This window comes from Typopeltis vanoorti, chromosome 17, assembly GCF_054136105.1.
Source record: "Typopeltis vanoorti isolate ZY-2024b chromosome 17, IOZ_Tvanoo_1.0, whole genome shotgun sequence".
Taxonomy (NCBI): Eukaryota; Metazoa; Arthropoda; class Arachnida; order Uropygi; family Thelyphonidae; genus Typopeltis; species Typopeltis vanoorti.
The window spans coordinates 3,530,955-3,553,599 of NC_143565.1; the positions used below are offsets into that span (position 1 = coordinate 3,530,955).

A 22,645-nucleotide genomic window follows, 5' to 3' on the forward strand; every position below is an offset into this window, starting at 1 on the left:
ATGATCTGTTTGCAATTATTAATTCATGAGCTTCTCCCAAGATGTTCATAAAGTAAACATTATGACCATTAATGATTATTAAAAGAAATAATCATTATTTCTTAATTGGTCAAACAAAGAAATACGAAACTCCTTAAAAACTCATAACAGATGGGCCTTTTAAACCTATTCTAATACCCTTGACCTCCCAACCAGCAAGGTAGATGAAATAGTGAGACCAAACTGCACTTCTTATCTATGTTTTCCAATGACTGTTAAAGAATCACATCCAGATTTAGCTGGATTTCATGGCTGGTTGGGGATTAATGTTTGTTTTTTTATTTTACAATTCTTATTTCTCTTATCAATATAACCTGATGCACACATCTCTTGTGATGAAGCTAGTTATTGTTTTCTTATTAAACAATTAAAACTCCATTCTTTTTAAACAAGCAGTATCTTTTTTCCTGTTACAATTTCCACTGTAAATATTTGAAATAGTTACTAGTGATTCAGGCATCATCACTTGGCATTCAGCTGGTGATATGGATACAAGATGGCTGATGGACAGCTACCACATAATACATACATGGAGAAGAATCTAGAAGGCAGCAGGTGACTGGCAATGTACTACATAGTTCTGGGCTCAAATTACTGTTAACGTTGTACATAAATGATGTGAAGGGATTCAGTTGTTTGCTGATGCTGAAAAATTAGGTAGTGTAATAGTTAAGGCAATGTAGAGCCCACAGGATAATATAAATAGACTGACAGTATGGGTAAGATAATGGATGCTATCTATTCAATGCAGAAAAGTATAACTTAGGAATTTTGCAATGAAAAGATTGCAAGCATATTACAAAAAAGCTAAGGCAACTCAAATTATTTAGTTATTGAAGAATACTATTCAGCAGATCATCCACAGGTGAGTGATCTGTGGAATGCCTCGTATAACAGATTGAAGGTTTGTATGTTGCAGAGGTTAGTTAATAGGCAAAAAAGCAGATATGATAAAAACATTAAGTTACTATAGTGCTTTGTCAGCGAATGTGTGAGTGATATGGATCTGCTGTCAGGAGATGCCAAGAGGTTCGCATACAATAATTACCACTCTACTACTGCAAATAGTTCAATACAATAAACTAATCAGACTATGACTAAGTTCTACAGTATCAGCGCTACTGGAAAGGAAATTCACTGATAAACTTTCTGCCATAGGATGCTTTTAGCCCAAAATTCATACTAGTGATGTGTCAAGATTTGCTAGTAATTCAATATTTTTGGATATGTGCATTCTGATGGCAGCTGCTTTCTCAGTATTTTTCTTCTAACTGAAAATATTATTTTAAAGTATAGAGAATTTCATGAATGAAAATTTTCTGGGGGACATATTGGTATATCCAGGGCATATATAGGGAGAACTTGAAACTCCAAGAAAAAAAACAACTACTGGGTATTCAGATGACAAAGTTGACACCTCCTTCTAAATGCAAAAATATTTCATGTCCTTTACAAAGGAGACATAACCACATGCTGCATCAAGAGCATTCCAAATATACAACAAAAATATGAAGTGTGGGGGGGGGGGGGGGGGTTGTATTTTAAATAACTTTTCAAAAATAATTTTGATGCATCTCTTAATGGTGTTCAACATACATATTAATATTCTAGTGTTAAAAAAGTATAATCCCAACCAGTTATTCCAGTATTAACATGAGCGAGTCAAACAGTTTTCTTCTCCCATCACATGTGAATAGTTTTTTTTTTGTCAATTTAATCATTACTTCAAAGCACAGAAATGTACTCTTTTAAATTCATATTTAAATTACACATATGTATGTTCATGCATTTAACCAGTTTGTATAAAATTAAATGATTTTTTTTTTTTTTATTTCCTTTAGAATTTGTCCGCATCCTGTTATAGAACAAATTATAAACAAGTTGAATACTGCTGGCAACCATTTTAAACAGGGATCTGCAGAGCCATTCTGTTATTGTATAAGTGAGAGGGTGCTTTACACACCAAAATTCCTGCCTTGGTTCTGATTAAATATATCAATTACTTTCTATTTTAAATGCAAGCTTTCTATTTGCCCATATTTTAAGATGGCATATGATAATGAAGTCTTCCTGTGATCTCATTTTTTAACAAATGAAATAATTTGTGAATGTAAAATAAACAGATGCAAGAATATGCCAATACAATGATAAACAAGTATGCCTTTTCATTTTAAAACTAACATGTAAATATAACCAATGTCCTGGAGTTTGATACTTAAAAATGTTTACATTTAATATAGCATCTATAGTAATCAATATTGATAGGAAGAAAAGTAAGGAATGACGAGTACTTGTATTTTCTTGGTAATTACATGTTAATAGATCCTTAGGAAATCGAACTATGATAAACTTAACCCTCTCATGCATGAATTTTTTACATTAATTAAAAAAATATGATACAGTACCATTTAATCTTACAGTATTATCATGAATTCATTAATTTTGCTAAATTTGTGCCCTGTATACGTTAAAAATGATGTCCTCATCATCTGAGGACATCATTTTTAACGTATACAGGTCCTCATCAGGTCCTTATGCATGAGGGTTAAAATGTAAAAATTCAGTACACTTTGAAATTGTTCCAAATGTTTTCTACATTTCATGAAAGAAAAAAAAAAATTTAAATTCACTTGCATGATCTATGAAATGTGATTTTGAACTTATCCTTCTCATTAGGGCTAAATGAATTTAAAAGAAAATTACACAGAAAAGAAGTTTCACAATTTATTTCCCATTATTTGCTATAAAGCTTATAAGTCAATTAGCGTTAAGCCTGCTGCAGTTCTCTTTGCATCTTTTCCCAGTTACTGAAAGGACCATGATTGTTTCTATAATGACAATAGGCACCATCAGGTTTGAGACGACCATCACTTCTCATCTTTTCATACAGTGGTAAATCCCACTTTGTAAATCCAAATTTCTTTGATACCGCAATCTATTTAGGTAAGAAATAAAAATAAAATAAAAAGCCATAAGTATCTAATTATATTACAATTATTAAATTAAATTAAAACATTACTAGTTTTAATTAAAACTAATACACCTTTACTTTAAAATCTGATGTTAATCCCAAATGGAGTTCAAAGGCACTTTCAGCTGTCCTATGCAAGCAAATCAAAGATGATATTAACAGGTCAAGAAATCAGCATTATATAAGGAAGTACTCAAAAGCAAAATACTTCTTTAAAATCTACATAAAGTTTTTACTTGGAATTAACTTTTAATGGATACAGTATATAAGAATATATATATATATATATATATATAATATATATATATATATATATATATATAAAAGAGAAATATATAACATTATGATATACAAGGATTTCATTATTTGTTTTATTTGAAACCAAGTATATAAAAAAAGTTTTTTGCCGTGAAATCTATAGTACTCCCCCAATAAATAAGCAGTGAAAGAACAGCGGATGGGGGATCAAACATGAAAAGGCAGATAGAGTAGATGATATTCAACATGCCCAAAAAAAGTCCATGGTGACCATGCTGCTACATAATTTAAAGTCAAGATGATCAGAGGAATTTTGTTACTGAGTGTTCCAGGTAAGTTTTACGAGCATGCTTCAGAAAAAGGCTAAGAAAAACTGCATAATTTGGGAAAGGATAAGTATTTAAGTATTTAAATTTTGTATATCTGAAAAAAAGTCTTGACAAGCGTTACCAAGAGAAGATCTTCTAAATGCAACAATTATATGGGGTAAATGGACACAGTATATTTAAGCAAGTCAGCCATTAGAAATGTATGAGGTAAAATTCGAAATTCATAACAGCTGTTATTGATCAAAAATTTCCTGATATGTACACTCAAAGGATGTTCAGGCTAGTATGACAGCACTACATGATTAAGTTTACATTATGATTAATGTACTATCAATAATTTTCCTTCAAATTAGTCTATTGTTAGCACTCCAATATTGTATCTAACATTTTGTTCTTCTAAGGCACTCATAAAAATCATTCCACCTAGACCGTGGTCACTTTCCTGCCATCTTGGCATCAAACACCTTAGCTCTGCTGACACATTCTTGAATACTAATAATGTCAAATTCATTTCTAATATCTTCATTTTTAATCTGATTATGCCATCGGTTCACTCTACTAATTTTTTTGAGAAACCTCATACCTGTGGTCAAGTCTTTGATCAAGTGCTTTATTTCTTACCCAACTCTCAGATCCATAACTTAAAACTGGTTTGAAAACTGTCTTGTATACTCCTAATTTAGCGTATTCGCTTATTTCCTTCTTCTTCCCTATAAATTTATTCAGCTGGTTATGCACAATATCAATGTTGCTTATTCTGTTGTCAATTTTCAACCTGCCATCTTTGCTAAAAACTGTGCATAAATAGCTAAAATATCTTACTTGTCTATAGGATCTCCATTCAAATGCAGCTGAAGTTTTCTGTGCTCCTGCCTATTTTTTATAGTTTTGGTATTTTTATTGCTAATTTTCATGCCCAAATTTGTTACAGCTATTTATTCAATTTAGTTAGAGAATCCTGGAGACTTGAACTGGATATGTTTAGGAGTACAATATCATTTGTATAAAGCGAAGAGCTAAGTCTGACATTTTCCAATTCTAATATCAGGTCTATCATTTTTTATTTTGAAAACAGGAATCAAACCTTGGAGATTCAGTGGCAAAACTCTGAAGAAAACATTGATTCTGCCAGAGAGGCATGTGGTGAGGTTGTCTGCAAGAATAAAAAAATCAGAACTCCCTGGTGGACACAGGAAGTTAAAGAGGCAGTGAAGGAAAAGAAGAAAGCCTATCAAAAGTTACTAGCAAATAAGTCAGCTTTGTGCTCTTAGAGAATACAGAGACAAATGTAAGAATGCTAAATACTGTGTAAAACTAGCTAAACAAAAGTCATGGGAGGACTTTGGCAAGAATATAGAAAATAAATATCAAGAAGGTGGCAAAATATTTTGGAGATTGTTGAAGAAGCTTAGAAATGGAAGGAAAGAGCGTTGTAAAAGGAGTTAGAGGTGATAAAGGTGACATGAAATGGGAGAAAAAGATGTCCTTGAAGTATGGATTAATTAAAATTGCTAAATGAAACAAGCAGTGATAGCACAGTGGTAAAAAAACATTCAACAGGCATACAGTCAGGAATACTTGAAGTAGAAAAAGCCATCAAAAGCTCGAAATATGGAAAGGCAGCAGGCATAGAATGATATTCGACCAGAAATGCTGAAGTATGGTGGTAGAAAAGTCTTACGGTGGCTGCACTGCATAGTTCAGAAAGCCTGGACAGAGGGACAAATTCCTGATGATTGGAGTAGAGCTCTCATAGTACCCATATATAAAAATGGAAATAAAACTGAATGTGAGAATTACAGAGGTATTTCCCTACTGAGTGTTCCTGGCAAGTTCTATGCAAGTATACTTGAGAAACGTTTGAGAAGAATTGTGGAAGAGAAGCTTGGTGAAGAACAAGCTGGATTCAGGCCAAATAGAGGCTGTCAGGATCAATCTTCACTTTACGACAAATAGTTGAGAAAGCATGGGAATATAACAAAGATCTGTATTTAAGTTTTGTTGATCTGGAAAAGGCATATGACAAGGTGCCAAGAGAGAAATTATTCAATACGCTACAGTTATATGGTGTCAATGGGGCATTATATCAAGCAATACTTAGTCTTTATTTGAGTTGCAAGTCAGCAGTTAGAATTGAAGGAAGTACAGGAAGATGGTTTAATGTTAAATCTAGTGTAAGACAAGGATGTACATTAACCCCTCTGTTATTCATTATTTATATGGATCACATGAAGGAAAGTAGTATTAAACATGTTATCAGAATTGGAGATGTTAATGTCAGCTCTTTGCTTTATGCGGACGATGTTATACTTCTAAATAAATCCGCTACAAGTTTGCAAGGTTCCCTGACTAAACTGAATGACTGTTGTAATAGATATGGTATGAGGAGCAGCATTAAAAAAGTCAAAGACAATGAAAATAGGTAGAATGGTTGAAAACGTCAGCTGTGTTGTGAATGGAGAACCTGTGGAACAAGTAAAACCTTTCAGCTCCTCAGGCACGATTTTTAGTGAAGATGGTAAATTAAATATAGAAATAAACAGAATCAGCAAAGCTGGTATGGTGGGAAGTCAATTGAATAAATTCATATGGAATAAGAGAGAAATCAGTCGGAACACTAAATTAGCTGTATACAAGACTGTTCAAACCAGTTTTAACTTATGGATCTGAGAGCTGGGTCAGAAGTAAAACACTTGACCAAAGTGTTTTACTTCTGATCTAATATGCGTCATGAGAAAGATTATAGGCCTGAACAGGTGGCATCAATGTCAATATCATTAAAAATGAGGATATTAGGAAGGAACTTGTCATTGTCAGCATCCAGGAATGCGTTAGCAGAGCTAATCTCAGGTGGTATGGTCACTTAAACAGAATGGGTGAGGAAAGATTAGCAAAACAAGTGTTCTCTGCCAGGTTGGCAGGAAAACGACCCAGAGGAAGACCAAGATATAGGTGGATTGATATGGTACAAAGTGCCTTAGACGATAGAAATATAAGATCTGATAATGTTGGAGTCTTGACAAGTAACAGACTGATTTGGAGGAAAATTGTGGATAGGAAGTTAGTAATGATATTATTTTTGCATGTAGTACTATCATATCCTGTACACCCCTTGAGAGTAAATGGCAGGAATTTGATGATGATGATATCAGGTCTAATAACACTTTCTTTCATAATGTGATCATGTAGATGATGAAGAGTGGAGATGATGTACATCTTTGTATTATCCCTGATTTTACAAAAACCATCTTCTTGTATTTCCTTCAATTCTAACTGCTGATTGACAACTTAAACATAGACCATGTATTGCAATGTATAATATTCCATTCATCCAATTTAGTTGTAGTGTTTTGAAAAGCTTTTCTGAGCACCTTGTCTGCCTTTTCCAGATCTACAAAACTTAAGTACAGATCCTTGTCATATTCCCACGTTTTCTCAACTATTTGTCTTAAAGTGAAAATCTGATCTTGACAGCCTCTATTTGGCCCGAACCCAGCTTTTTCTTCTTCAAGTTTCTCTTCAACAATCTTTCTCAACCTCTTTAAGTATGCTTGCAAAAATCTTACCTGGAACACTTAGTAGAGAAATTCCATTGTAATTCTCACATTCAGCTTTATTCCCCTTTTTTTATAGATAGGTACTATGAGAGCTCTACTCCAATCATTGGGAATTGGACCTTCTGACCAGGCCCTGAATTATGCAGTGTAGCCACCGCAAAATTTTATGACTCCATATTTGAGTATTTCTGGTTGAACATCGTCTATTCCAGCTGCTGCCTTTCCACATTTCAAGTTTTTGGCAGCTTTTTCTATCTCGAGTATTGATATGTACTCCTGTTTGCATTCCTCTTGAAAATTTTCTACAAATGGTTCTGTTACTGCTTGTTTTATTTAAGTGTTTCAGAGTAATTATCTCCAGATATCTTCAGTTAACATCACCTTTGATTTTTACAGTACTCTTTCCTCCACTTCTAAGCTTTTTCAATAACCTTCAGAACATTTTCTCACCTTCCTGATATTTACCTTCTATATACTTACCGAAGAGTCTTCCCATGAGTTTTGTTTAGCTAGTGCCAAACATAGCCGTTACATATTTCTCTGTAACAGAGAAACTTTTTGTATAATTTCTTTTCCAAGACTGCTTCTTTAACATTTTGATTCCACCATGGTATTATTTTTCCATTCTTGAAGACAACTATCACACATTCCTTCCTAGATGAATAATCAACATTTTCTTAACTTTGTCACTGAGACTCCAAAGTCTGGATCTTGTTTTCAAACTTTCATTCTTTCTTCAATAATGCTTCTATGGCTGGGTCTACAGACGACCTGTAAAAGCTGCTCAACTTCTGTACACTCTTGTATCCTAAATCAGCATGAAGAGTTCACTATCAACAATAACATAGTTAATGAGGCTTTTCTTATTTCTTGTGTTCTCTCTGTGAATTTGTGCGCATCTTTATGGTGTTAATAATGGCTAGTCCTGTGTCCAGAGCAGAAATACAGATACTTACTATTATTACCCCTGGCACTTTCTCGAAATTTTCCAAGAACACTTCTATATGTGTGATGGGATTCACTTCCTACTCTGCTAGTTAAATCTTCAACTAGTACCACTTTTTACATTTTATTTTTGTGAGCTGCTGCTCTATTGACTCAAAAAATTTCTTCACACACTTAGAATCTTCTGTGGGACTATAGGCACAAATAAGTTTCATTGTCATTTCCCTATTTTGAAGTCTGCCCACACAACTCTGCTTCAAACCACTTTCCAATTAGGAAATTTATCATTAGGTTTGATGTTGAATGCTATTCAATACTCCTTCCTTTCCTTGATCAGTATTGTCTGAATATAACATCCTATACTAAGATCTGTCCTGTTTTTTGTATTCTTTGTTTCAGTGATGCCAACTATGTCCAGGTGGTACTTTTTTAGTTTTTCTGCGAGCTCAATTTCCTTTCCATTAATAACCCCTTATATTGGTGGTTGCTAACATCAGTTCTCTTGACACTGGGTTTGTTCTAGTTATTGAGATTGAATGTGTTCCAGTAGATGACTCTTCACTGATCGCGCTGGTTCCCTGATGAAAACAGCAGGGGGTAACAAGCCAATCCCCCCCCCCCCCCCAGCTAGCATTAAATTTCATGTTTTTGTGGTTTAAACCAACAGAGTACAATTTGGTTGGCTAAGTCCCAAATTGCCAGCCCATCCTCTGTTCAGCACCCAGTGGTTACCCACTAATGTGGCACACCATGTGAAGGTGAGGATTGGACATCAGGTCAGAAGCCCAGCTGGTTCTCTGCATTCCTTAAGGGTATGTAGAGGTCTGCTACCAGTTATTTGGCTTTGACAATTAAGCAACCTCATTGTTATCCAATTTAGTTATATAATGGCATAAAAATCAGAATAAAAAGACAACTACGAAAATAGGCAGGAAGACTACATTCCTAATGCAATACCTATAGAACAAGACAGTAGACAACTGAAGCACCATAACTGCAATGTTATGCTAAAATTTCACTATAACAAATTAGTCATGGTCCCTATGAGTCTGATACTAGTGAGAACTGTATGAGCCATTTAGTGAAATGACGAAATATGAAAATAAACAATAGAATAAGTTAGTATGGTGGGAAGCCAGTTTAATGTGGAATAGGAGAAATCAGTGAACAGTATAAAAGACAGTATTCGAACCAAATTTATTGATGAGTTGGGTGAGAAATAAAATAATGAAACAACTTAAGAGATCAATTTTCAGAAAAATTAAGATATTAAGAACTTGACATTGTCAGCATTCAAGAATGTGTGTAGGCAGAGCTAATCTCATATGGTCACTTAAAATCGGAAAGGAAAGCTTAGCAGAACAATGTTCGATGTCAAAATGGCAAGAATTACAAACCCCAACTCAACATGAGTAGAGATTGACATTTCCACCACCAAAGGAAAAGAAATGGTTAAGTACCAGATTGACACAATAGACCTAACTGAAACAAAGAAGATAAAAACAGGTGAGATTTTTCCAAGCAAAATATACAAGATCAGGGAAAAGAATTAGTAGCTATAATGTTAAACACTAAATATGAGAATAATCTTGAATGGCTGGCAATATCAAGTAGTGATGTGAGATAACATCAGAATAGGGAACTGGACAATGACTTATTTGTGTTTATGGTCCCACAGAAGGTTCTACTAAAGAAGTGAAGGAATTTTTTGAGGCATTACAAGACAGCTGATACAAAGAAAAATGAAAAATTCATCCTTGTTGCAGATCTCAACAGCAGAGTAGCATATGATTACAGACATAAGAACATTTGGAGAAAATAGCAAAGCTAATAATAATGAAAAGTACCTGCTAGATTTCTGCTCAGGACATGGATTAGTTATTACTAACACCATGTCCCAACATAAAATGTTGCATAAATTCACATGGAGAGAAGAAGCAAGGAATAAGAAACAGCTCATTGACTATGTTATTGTCAACAGTGATATCTCCCACTGGTTCAGGACACCAGATTATACAGAGGATTTGAAATAGGAAGTGATCACCATTTAGTGTTGAGCAGGATAGAATTGAACTTCATATTGAAAAGAAGAGTGTGTAAGAAAGTTCTGAAACAAATGAAAGTTGAATACCTATCAGATGTGAACTATAGACTAAAATATACAAATATCATTGAAGAAAAAAATGAAAGAGTTTGAAAACAAGAACCAAACTTGGAGATGCATTGGCAAATCCTGAAGAAAACATTGATTCAGCAGAGAGGCAGCAAAGGAAAAGAAGAAAGCATATCAAAAGTTACTGGCAAGTTAGTCAGCAGGTGTTCTTAGAGAATACAGAGAAAAAAGCAAGAAAGCAAAGTACTGTGTAAAAATAGCTAAAAAAGTCATGCAAAAGCTTTGGTATATGGAAAGTAAATATCAGGAAGATGGTAAAATATTCTGGGGGTTATTGCAAAAGTTCAGGAAATGGAGGAAAGAATACTGTAAAAGGAATTAGATGTGATGGGGACATGAAAACTGAAGATAATGATATTCTTGATGTAGGAGAAATTACATTGAAAGACTGCTAAATGAAACAAGCAGTGACAGCATGGTGGTAGAAAATACTCAACAGGAATATATATCTGTACTTGAAGTAGTAAACACAAACTTGAAATGTAGAAAGGCAGCTGGAGTAGATGAAATTTGGCCAGAAATGTTTGAATATGGAGGTATAAATGTTTTAAAGTGGCTGAATCGCATAATTCAGAAAGCCTGGTCAGAAGGTTCAATTCCAGATGATTGGAGCACTCTCATAGTACCTATTTATAAAAAAAAGAAATAAAACTGAATACAAGAATTACAGGTTATTTCTCTACTTAGTGAAATAAAATGCATAAATCTTACCTGGTAAGATTTATGCAAATTTCTTGAGAAACAACTAAGAAAAACTGTGGAGAAGCTTGGAGAAGAATAAACTGGGTTTAGGCCAAACAAAGGTTGTTATGGCAAACAGTTGAGAAATAAAGGGAATACAACAAGGATCTCTCTAAGTTTTGCAGATCTAGAAAAGGCATATGACAAGGTGCCAAGAGGAAAGCTATTCAAAACGCAACTGTTATATGCTGTAAATGGGCATATTAAGCAATACATAATCTCTATTTAAGCCAGAAGTCAGCAATTAGACTGAGTTCTGATATGTGACAAGATTGCACAGAGCCTAAACATGGACAATGTCCATGTGGCTATCAATCCTGAAGGGGCCCTACAACGAAACAATAGAGTACACTATTTGAGTAAAGATGGTCAAAATGAAATATTGGAAACTTTAAGTAACGCAATCAGGGATACAATTTTATTATCAATTCTAAAATCTAAATATTATTCCATAATTTTAAACTGCACACCTAATGCAAATAAAACTTTTTCTAAAAGCGAAAGAGGTAATCTACAAACATGAACACAGGTTTGAGAAACCCTAGGTCACACAATCTTTTCATACCTACTGTTTCTGGTCTCCCAAACCAAATCAGGCTTCCAACATTACATAGAAATGGAGACAAGAGAAAGTGAGTTTGAGACCTTACTCAAAAAATTTACATGACCGGATGTTTCATTCAGAGCTGATAATTTCTAGTCAATGGATTATATCTAAAAACAATGTTCTTTAAAATGATCAACTCTTAAATAATAAATCTCAATATTTCAACCTACCTTCTGACGACCAGGAAATTTGAACTTGGCTCTGCGGAGAGCTTCTATAACATTTTCTTTGTGCTGCTCCTTTGCTCTCACAGACATTATTATCTGGCCGATATCAACTCTTGCCACTGTACCTTGTGGTTTTCCAAAGGCTCCACGCATCCCTGTTTGAAGCCTAAAAGGAATTTAATGAATATATATCAAGTGTGATAAAGTAAAATAGCAACATGTAATATAGTATAAAGGTATGTTACACCCTTCATTATAAATGACCTGCTACATCAGAGCAGACCAAATGATAATCATTCACAAAAGAAATGAGTGAGTGACACAAAACTCAATATATCAATTAACAATTTGCATACTCTGGATTTAAAAACTTAGCAGTAACCTAATCTAATATTCTTTGGTAGTAATTTCATATTTGGGGAATATACTAATGACAACATCCTAATATCCTTTGTTATTTGTTACAAACCAATTCAAATCAAAGTTAAGCAGAGATCTCCTATGCAATAAAAAAAGAAGTATTTCTGGTAGAAATGAAGTTCACATGATTGCCCACATCCCAAAAAATATCAAGAATGCTTTATTATGAACGATTGTAAAGTGCTTGAAATGTCAAGTGTGCTACAAGGTATGGCAAATAACACCATTCTCCAAATCTTATTTCAGGAAATAATACAATTATTCTATGAAAAATGGAATATCTATTCACTGCCTCTTCAGACTTTTACTTTTTTTTTTTTTTTTTTTACCATGGATGGGCTTAAGGATTATATGATTTGGAAACTAGAGACAAAGATGCAATTTTTTCAAATGGCTTCAGGCCCTTAATAAAGTAGGGTAGTCTCACACTAGATGATTAAATTAATCTATAACCTACAGAGATTCACACATATCCAAGCCCATGGTGGAATTAATCCCTTAACACATACACACACACATCCATCTACTGGTTGGAGAGCAGAAATGCTACCCTAGTCAATCATTTCCAATTTACCAGGTGTCTGTTAATTCCAGCAAACCATTATCTCAAAATTGATCACCACCATTTTCCTTAAATTACATCTTTAAGGTGCTTTATTCCCAATTAGTCTTCTTATTGGCAAGGTTCACTGTACTTTCAATTAATTTCAAAACAATTTTGCCCACACCCCAAATGTAATTACAATATGCTGATAACTTGCTGAAATCAAAGTTACAGCAGAAAAGCTGCCTATAATAATACATTTAACAGATTTAAAAGCAGACCTTCCCCAAAATAGATTCATGGGAATAACTTAAAATGTACTGACATTTAGGTTTCTTTTGCCTTCTCCAGCAACAAGCTCTTTTAATGGATCTATTAAAATAATCTCTTCTAAGTATCTTCATTAAAGACAGGAATGGGTCATTACTAACAGAAGAGTTGGAAATCAAAAACAGATGGAAAGAATACTGTGAGGAACTGTACAGCAGAGTGGATAAAGAAAATGTGGATCCCTCCCACCAGGAAAATTTTGATTTTGATTTGGAACCTCCTCCACTTAGGCATGAAGTTGAAAGAGCAGTTAAGCAGCTCAACAGCAATAAGGCTTCCGGTGCAGATGAAATCCCAGCAGAGTTAATTAAGGCCACAGGAGACGGAAGGATAAGAGGGTTTCATAGATTAATTACAAGGATATGGGAGACAGGATCATGGCCTAAAGATTGGAAGAAGTCAGTTTTCATACAACTACATAAGAAAGGTGATATAAAGGCATGCAAGAATTATAGAACTATTAGTTAGATATCTCATGCAAGCAAAATTTTATTGAAGATCATGCTAAATGGGATTGGGGACAAAGTTGAGGCAGAGATGCCCGAGGCACAAGCTGGTTTTAAGAAAGGTAAGAGCACCAGAGATTAGATCCTTTGCCTTAGACAGATCATAGAAAAATATAAAGAATTCAGACTCCCTCTGGTAATGTGTTTCTTAGACTACTCTAAAGCTTTTGACTGTATTGAACATGTGAAACTGTGGGAAGTAATGAAAAGAATGGGCTTTCCTCAACACACTATCAGGTTGATAGCCAACTTGTATAAGGAGCAACAAGCCACAGTAAGAACAGGTGTTGGATTGACTGACTAGCTTCAAGTTGGAAAAGGAGTTAGGCAAGGATGTTTACTTTCCCCTCACTTGTTTAGTATATATGCGGAGGACATCATGCGTGAAGCATTGGATGAGCTCAGGATAGGAATTAGGATAGGAGGTAGAGCGATCAGTAATCTGAGGTATGCTGATGATACAGTACTCCTTTGTAATGACATGGAAGAACTAGGACTAATTCTTGACAAAGTTAACAAGATCAGTAATAACAGAGGACTTCAACTCAATTCTAGCAAGATGGTTCTCAAAGGAAAAACAAACAGAGAAGCTCTTGAGAAACAAGTGTATCTTAATGGAGAAAGAATTGAGGAAGTCAGCAAGTTGGAGTAGCTGGGATCCATTATTAATGTGAAGAATTGCTGTTCAGAAGATGTCAGAAAAAGGTTAGGAATGGCTAAAACAAGAGTCAAAGACCTGTCTAAAATCTGGAAGGATGGATCTATCTCCATGGGAACAAAGTTGAGGATTTTAGATGCAGTTGTTTTTCCAACAGCGACTTATGGACGCGAGACTTGGAACCTAAAGAAGTCAGATAAGAAACGGATATCTGCTTTTGAGATGTGGTGTTACAGAAGGCTGTTGAGGATATCATATACTGAAAGACGTACAAATGAATGGGTGTTAGAAAAGATCAGCAGAACTTTAAGGCTTCTTAAGGATATTGACAGAAGAACGTTAAAATATTTTGGACACGTAGAAAGGATGAAAGGGGACTTCTCAGAACAGTAATAGAAGGTAAAGTTCCTGAAAAAGAGGCAGGGGTAGACCATCAATGAGATGGATGGATGGCATGTGTAGAGTGACTGATCTTCAGAGTTGAGGCTGCCAGAAGGGCAAACAACAGGACTACATGGCGAGGCCTGGTGTGGCACATCACCGAGCATCGGTGAAGTGCCACACCAGGAAAACTACTACTACTACGTACTACTACTATCTTCACTGGGCATCTACAGATGCCCAGTGAAGATAGTAGTAGTAGTAGTAAGTACCTTAAATGAACGAATTTATGTTAAGTTACAGGATGTATTTTAGCACTAAATATATAAGAGCTAAAAACATTTCACATTATTTTATGATATGCAACAGAAAAGAAGTGTTTGAGGTAATTCCTTTCTCTTTCTATGCCATATTGAACATTTTTCAGTTGCAGAATATATTCCACATATTACCAGCGTGCATGTATTTCAAGGATAATTAAAATAATAGAATGGTTGCACACAATGAAGATGTCATCCACATATCTCCACCATATTGTGTTTTTATGGAAGAAACTATTTACCAGCAATTGACTGGCTTGGCAATGGGCAGCCCCCTCTCACCATCTTGTGCCGATCTTTTCATGGACGATCTTGAAAGTAGAATTTTATTTCGAGTAGACACCAAACCCACAATATGGTGGAGATATGTGGATGACATCTTCATTGTGTGGAACCACAAAAAAGATGACTTATTTGAATTCCTAAATAAGATCAACACCTTTCACCATTTAATCAAATTCACTCTGGACCTTGAAAAAGAAAAACTACCATTTCTGGATATCCTAATTAAGCTAATGGTCATTTCAACTTCTCAGTTTATAGAAAACCCACGAATACAGGATTTTATTTACACTTCAGCTCCTCCCACCACATTTCTCAAAAACTCAGCATTGCACATATGCTAAAGAAGAGAGCTGTCTGGATTACAACACACCAAAAAGAGATCTCCAAGACGAAATGACACTGATATCCAACAACCTCATCTTGAATGGCTACCCCTGGAGACTTGTTAACAAGATTCTGTTCTCTGATCCACTACAAAGACAACAATATAATACCACAGTCGTCATTCCATATGTGGGGACAGCCTCCAACAAGGTTGCTAAACTCCTCAAACCACACAGAATAAGAGTGACCTTTAAACCTAAAGATATAGTTCGAAAAGAGAGAGAGTACACATCGGACATGTCAAAAACAACAGGCAAGATACATTGGGCTTATCTTCCCATTTCTCCACAACCAACCATGTCATTGAGTGGGATAAAAGCTGTACTCCTTACATAGAAGAGAATTACTGCTCTCGTATTTTTAAAGAAGCCACAACAGTCGCCCGTTCTGTAGAAAATCTTAATAGGAACCAAGGTTTAATCTTATCCGAGATCTGGAAGACCCTAATTAGATCTCTAAATACACAAGAAATGAACTTTAGTACCAACTATAAAACATTCCTAAACAACAAGGGAAATCATGTACGCGCCACACGTGTATTGCACACGTTCAGTGTTGTTTTGTAATTTATAATTAGAATTCTGTTAATGTCTTGTCTGTAACAGGTTTTGTTAGCTTTAGTTCCTATCATCACTCCTGTAACCTGAAGATGCCAACAGTTTAAGTTGGTGAAACTAGTTGGTATTAAAATAGTTTTTTCTCAGAATACTTGATCAACATTTCCCAAATAGTCAATTCACATAACTACTGATTCTCTTTCACCTCCTAATTCTAAACAAAATTATGAGAGACACTTGAAATTCCTGACTACCTAAGGCTCCAGATGTGTTTAAATAGTTAAACAGTTGCTAAATTAATGTAAGCGTGACTCTAACTGGGGGTAACTTCAAAGGTTTAAGAAGCATCATAGAATTTCCATTCATGAAGTTTGTGACAAAAATGTCTGGAAATCATGAAGGAGCTATCAAGCATGTGGATGAATTTGCTAAATGTATAGCTGATGAGTGCCTCAGTCCTGTGCAAGTGTATAATGTTGATGAAATTCCACCATACTGGCAGTGCACACCACGAAGGACAAAGAAAGGCTCACAGGATTCAGGCAATCTAAGGATAGTTACTGTCCTAGATACTCAAATGTCACAAAACAGATATAAGCTGCTAATAACAGGAAAAACTAAATGGCCTAGCACCTTTGGTTTTGAAAGGCATTAAAATGTATCCTAGTATATCGTGCAAACAAAAATCCCTGGATTACCACCGAGATTATTTTTTGAATAACCTGAAGCTTCACCATGCTGCACATCTTTAGGCCTATGAAAGATTACCAAATTCTTCTCATTCTGGACAACTGTGAATGTTTATACAGATATATTTATATAAATAATTCGCACCAAACTGTGCATCCCTTATCCAAGACAGAGAAATATGCGCCATGAAGACTAAATATTGCTCACTTTTCATGAAATGTTTGTTAGATTGTAAATGTTGGCAAGCACATAGACTTGAGAGAAATTGACATGAAAGAAATGCTTTCATTTCTTGCTACAGATTGGGAGAAAATACAACCATCAGCATTAAAAAAAAAAAATGCTGGCATAAATTGTGGCCCATCTAGATATTCGATAATTCTCCTGAAGAAAATATTGGTAATGACTACAGGATTTAATGTACCAAAGAAAATAAGATGGATTTGAGTGGACTGAGTATACAAAAAAGTGCAACTTGCTCATAAGAATATAGCAGGTAGGCTTAATGAAGGAAACTGGCTGAGTAGATGAATAGTAATGATGATGTGTTGTTCATCACTATACTGAGTAAAATTATATTGTTCGAAATCCTGGTATTATCACTTAAATTGCTTAACTTATATTCAAGTTTCTCTTTCTATGGTGCTTTAGAGACATGTAAGAGGTATAATTAGTAGATCAGAGATGTACTGATGAATTATTATTACATAACCTTGATTGGTCTAGAAATGTTCTGGAACCAAAGGTGCTGGAAAATCAGTGGTGTATATTTGTAAATTAATCAAATTCCTGATATGCACATTCAGGAAGTGTACAGGATATTATAATAGTATTACATGAAAAATTCATCATCATCATCAAATTCCTGACATGTACCCTCAAGGGGTGTACAGGATATGATAGTACTACATGAAAAAAATTACATCATTACTAACTTCCTATCTACAATTTTCCTCCAAATCAGTCTGTTACTTGTCAAGAGTCCAACATTATCAGATCTTATATTTCTATCGCCTAAGGCACTTTGTACTGTATTAATCCACCTATATCATGGTATTCCTCTGGGCCGTTTTCCTGCCAACCTGGCAGAGAACACTTGTTTTGCTAATCTTTCCTCGCCCATTATGTTTAATGACCATAACACCTGAGATTAGCTCTACTAACGCATTCCTGGATGCTGACAATGTCAAGTTCTTTCCTAATATCGTTGTTTTTAATATGATATTGCCATTGATGCCATCTGTTCACGCCTCTAATCTTTCTCAGGACTCTCATATCTGCGGTCTCTAGTCTTTGATCAAGTGTTTTACTTCTGACCCAGCTCTCAGATCCATAAGTTAAAACTGGTTTGAACACTGTTTTGTATACAGCTAATTTAGTGTTCCGACTAATTTCTCTCTTATTCCATATGAATTTAAAAATTCAATTGACTTCCTACCATACGAGCTTTGTTGATTCTGTTGTCTATTTCCATATTTAATTTACCATCTTCAGTAAAAATCGTGCCTAAGTAGCCAAAACGTTTTACTTGTTATACAGGTTCCCTGTTCACAACACAGTTGACATTTTCAACCATTCTACCTATTTTCATTGTCTTTGTCTTTTTAATGCTGCCCTTCATACCATATCTATTACAACAGTCATTCAATTTAGTCAGGGAATCTTGCAAACTTGTAGCGGATTTATTTAGAAGTATAACATCGTCCGCATAAAGCAAAGAGCTGACATTAACATCTCCAATTCTGATATCATGTTTAATACTACTTTCCTTCATGTGATCCATATAAATAATGAATAACAGAGGGGATAATGTACATCCTTGTCTCACACCAGATTTAACATTAAACCATCTTCCTGTACTTCCTTCAATTCTAAATGCTAACTTGCAACTCAAATAAAGACTAAGTATTGCTTGATATAATGCCCCATTGACACCATATAATTGTAGCATAATTGAATAATTTCTCTCTTGGCACCTTGTCATATGCCTTTTCCAGATCAACAAAACTTAAATACAGATCTTTGTTTTATTTCCATGCTTTCTCAACTATTTGTCGTAAAGTGAAGATCTGATCCTGATAGCCTCTATTTGGCCTGAATCCAGCTTGTTCTTCACCAAGCTTCTCTTCCACAATTCTTCTCAACCGTTTCTCAAGTATACTTGCATAGAACTTGCCAGGAACACTCAGTAGGGAAATACCTCTGTAATTCTCACATTCAGTTTAATTTCGCTTTTTATATATGGGTACTATTAAAGCTCTACTCCCATCATTGGGAATTCGTCCCTCTCTCTCCAGGCTTTCTGAACTATGCAGTGCAACCACCGTAAGACTTTTATACCACCATACTTCAGCATTTCTGGTCGAATATCATCTATTCCTAGTGCCTTTCCATATTTCGAGCTTTTGATGGCTTTTTCTACTTAAATTGGAACTATTACACCATTGCTATGATGCAACAGATAGAAAAATCTGGGAGCGCTTGGAAATAACATGCAGATTTTGAATTAATTAATTAGAAATATTTACCGGTTCTTATATCGAAGGCATTTTAAAATGTTTTAAAAATACCTTCGGTGCAAATGCGAAAATTTTACATGATTAAGAATGGATATACGGCATTTATTTAGGCATATAACTTCTCTGCAAAAAAAGAACTGAGATTAACAGCTACAATTCTGATATCAGGTAATGCCACTTTCCTTCATAATGTGATCAATATAGATGAACGACAGGTGAGGCAATGTGCACTCGTCTCACCTGATTTATCGAACCATCTTTCAGTATTTTTTTTCAATTCTAACTGCTGACTTATAAGTCAAATATAGATTATATGCTGCTTTATATAATGTACTATTTACACCATATAACTGTAGCATTTTGAACATCATTTTCTCTTATTACCTAGTCATGCTTTTTCCAGATCTACAAAACTTAGAGATCCCTGTTATATTCTCATGATTTCTCAACAATATTAAAGGGAAAATATTTTTCTAAGAACCTCTATTTGGCCTGAATCTGGCTGGTTTTAATCTAAGTTTCCCTTCTACAATTTTTTTAGTCTTCTCAAGTATGCTTATATAAATGTTATCAGGAACACAGAAAGTTCTCTAATTCTCATTGTTTTATTTTCCTTTTTATAGCCAAGTATTATGAGAGCCCTACCCTAATAGCAGGCTTGGTTGCCAAATGGTTAACCTACCTGCTCTCCAATCAACAATTTGCAGGTTGTTGGTTTATCCACTGCAGGCATGGATGTTTGTGACTGTCTTACTCTGTGTACTGCTATAATATCACCCTTGATATGGTGCAGGTGACCTTTGCTGTCCTTGTGCCATTAAAATCATAAATCATCTACTCCCATCATCTGGAACCTTCTGACCAGACTTGAATTATTCAGTGTAGTCACTAACACTTTCATACCTCCATATTTGAGTATTTGTATCAAATATGATCAGCTACAATCTAACAGATAAGCTTAGGTGTTGACTGTTATTCATGACTTATTTTTAATGGTATTAACAACACGAAATGAACTATTTTATAAAAAGATGTTTTATTTAACTTGCTTATATTTCACTAAATTTCAAATCAGCATCATCAGAGCGCAAGAGAGTAAGTGACTGTCTCACTGTTTTTTTACATCTTTTTATAAAATAGTTCATTTGGTGTTAATACCATTAAAAATAAGTCATGAATGATTCACTACAGCTGTCTTTCCACATTACAGGTTTTTGACTGCTTCAACTACCACAAGTATTAACAGGTACTGCTGACTGCATCCCTCTTGTTTTCTACCAATCAGCTGTCACTGCTTGTTTTCATTTAGCAATCTTTCAGGGCAATTACTTCACTTTTAAAAGATCTAGTAATTAATATTTGATGTCCATAAAAATGTATATTTAATTGAACTACTTTGATTCTAATTGTATTGCTAATGTTATTTACATGCTACCATTCTTTTAATATTTCATTAATATATAAATTGATTAAAAAGGAACTGGAGACAAGCTACATTTCTGCCTTTATTTTAGCCATTCTGCAGTCACTGGTTTTTATCTTATGGTTTTCATGTTGTCAATTGATTTTACTTACTGTGGAGGTAATTCAATTTTAATATCTTTTAATATTTCAAAGTGGTTTTTAACAGTTGAAAGGCTTTCCAGGAGATGGGTATTTCAAATTAACTGCTTAAATACCTTTAAGTGAAGATAATACAATACACAAGAACCTTTCAAAATCATTTATTTTGCTGTTCTACTAATGATTTTATATGCAAAATTCCTTAATTATATATATATATTGCCCTCTAACAAGAAGTTATCATTGGCTGCTTTATGTTATATTCTTCCATTTTATTTCAACATTTATTTACCTCCTTCTAGTGAATTCTCTTTGATATAGTTTTCTGTTTTCTTTCTATACCAATTATAATTACACCCCTTTATTATTATTGTATGACACCTCCAGTGAGTCCAAAGACACATCGAGGGAGGGCACCTATTCTACAGTTCTGTCTCCACCACTCAATTCACTAACTACAACAAACCGCAACTACACCAACTACCATCAACCACCACTAGTATTTTCACAGAGACAATCACAAACATCCATGCCCACGGCTGGATTCAAACCTGCAGCCTTTTGGCTGGAGAGCAGATACGCTAACCACTCGGCCATTTGAGGCATGTCAGTATTTCAAATGGCTACATAATGATCCGTATGTGAACTTGTGACATTACAATTTTTGTTTACATGTAAACACACACACAAAAAAAAGCAAACTTCTGTAAGTTGAAGTCTTCGTTTTTTGGTTAACAATCTCCTATTATATAATCAATAACAGATTTAAGCCTTTTTGATATCCAGGTATAATTTATTTGCATTTTTGTCTATAAAAGGAATTTATTTTCAAATTATTGAATAGGAAGTCATTGTAACCTGTTATTTTGATATTGTCTATCATTACTTCCCAGTCTAACATTGATTTATTATCTACACTTGCATTGAGATCTACCTTATGAGAACTTGTAAAGCAGAAATGTATTTTCCATTAGAGGGATTAATTCTTAATGGAATTTGACTACAGTAATGCTAGATAAAAGTCAACAAAACAATAGTAAAACAAATAGAGGCTGTCAGGATCAGATCTTCACTTTACGACAAATAGTTGAGAAAGCATGGTAATATAACAAAGATCTGTATTTAAGTTTTGTCGATCTGGAAAAGACATGACAAGGGCAAAGAGAGAAGCTATTCAATATGCTACAGTTATATGGTGTCAATGGGGCATTATATCAAGCAATACTTAGTCTGTATATGAGTTGTAAGCGGGCAGTTGGAATTGAAGTACAGGAAGATGGTTTAATGTTAAATCTAGTGTGAGACAAGGATGTACATCATCCCCTCTGTTATTCATTATCTATATGGATCACATTATGAAGGAAAGTGGTATTAAACATGATATCAAAATTGGAGATGTTAATGTCAGCTCTTTGCTTTATGCAGATGATGTTATACTTCTAAATAAATCCGCTACAAGTCTGCAAGATTCTCTGACTAAATTGAATAGCTGTTGTAATAGATATGGTATGAAGGTCAGCAATAAAAAGACAAAGACAATGAAAATAGGCAGAATCATTGAAAATGTCAACTGTGTTGTGAATGGAGAACCTGTGGAACAAGTAAAACATTTCAGCTACTTAGGACAATTTTTACTGATGATGGTAAATTAAATATAGAAATAGACAACAGAATCAGCAAAGCTGATATGGTGGGAAGTCA

General features: G+C 34.5%; 2 protein-coding genes across 3 annotated transcripts in view; one reads left to right on the forward strand and one right to left on the reverse strand.

Moving 5' to 3' along the window:
* LOC150097101 (calcium-binding protein E63-1-like) overlaps positions 1-2,194 on the forward strand; it is a 38,888-nt gene extending 36,694 nt beyond the window's left edge. For both annotated transcript variants that reach the window (XM_090407232.1, XM_090407233.1), the window contains exon 7: positions 1,881-2,194. In XM_090407232.1, the coding sequence (XP_090263358.1) occupies positions 1,881-1,903 (23 nt within the window). In that variant the 3' untranslated portion in view covers positions 1,904-2,194. The remainder of the gene's footprint in view (positions 1-1,880) is intronic.
* Positions 2,195-2,750: 556 nt separating this feature from the next.
* LOC150097102 (large ribosomal subunit protein uL16-like) overlaps positions 2,751-22,645 on the reverse strand; it is a 64,144-nt gene continuing 44,249 nt past the window's right edge. Inside the window, exons 4-5 of the mRNA XM_090407231.1 lie at positions 11,791-11,953; positions 2,751-2,974 (exon numbers count right to left, since the gene is read on the reverse strand). Of these exons, the coding sequence (XP_090263357.1) occupies positions 2,807-2,974; positions 11,791-11,953 (331 nt within the window). The 3' untranslated portion in view covers positions 2,751-2,806. The remainder of the gene's footprint in view (positions 2,975-11,790; positions 11,954-22,645) is intronic.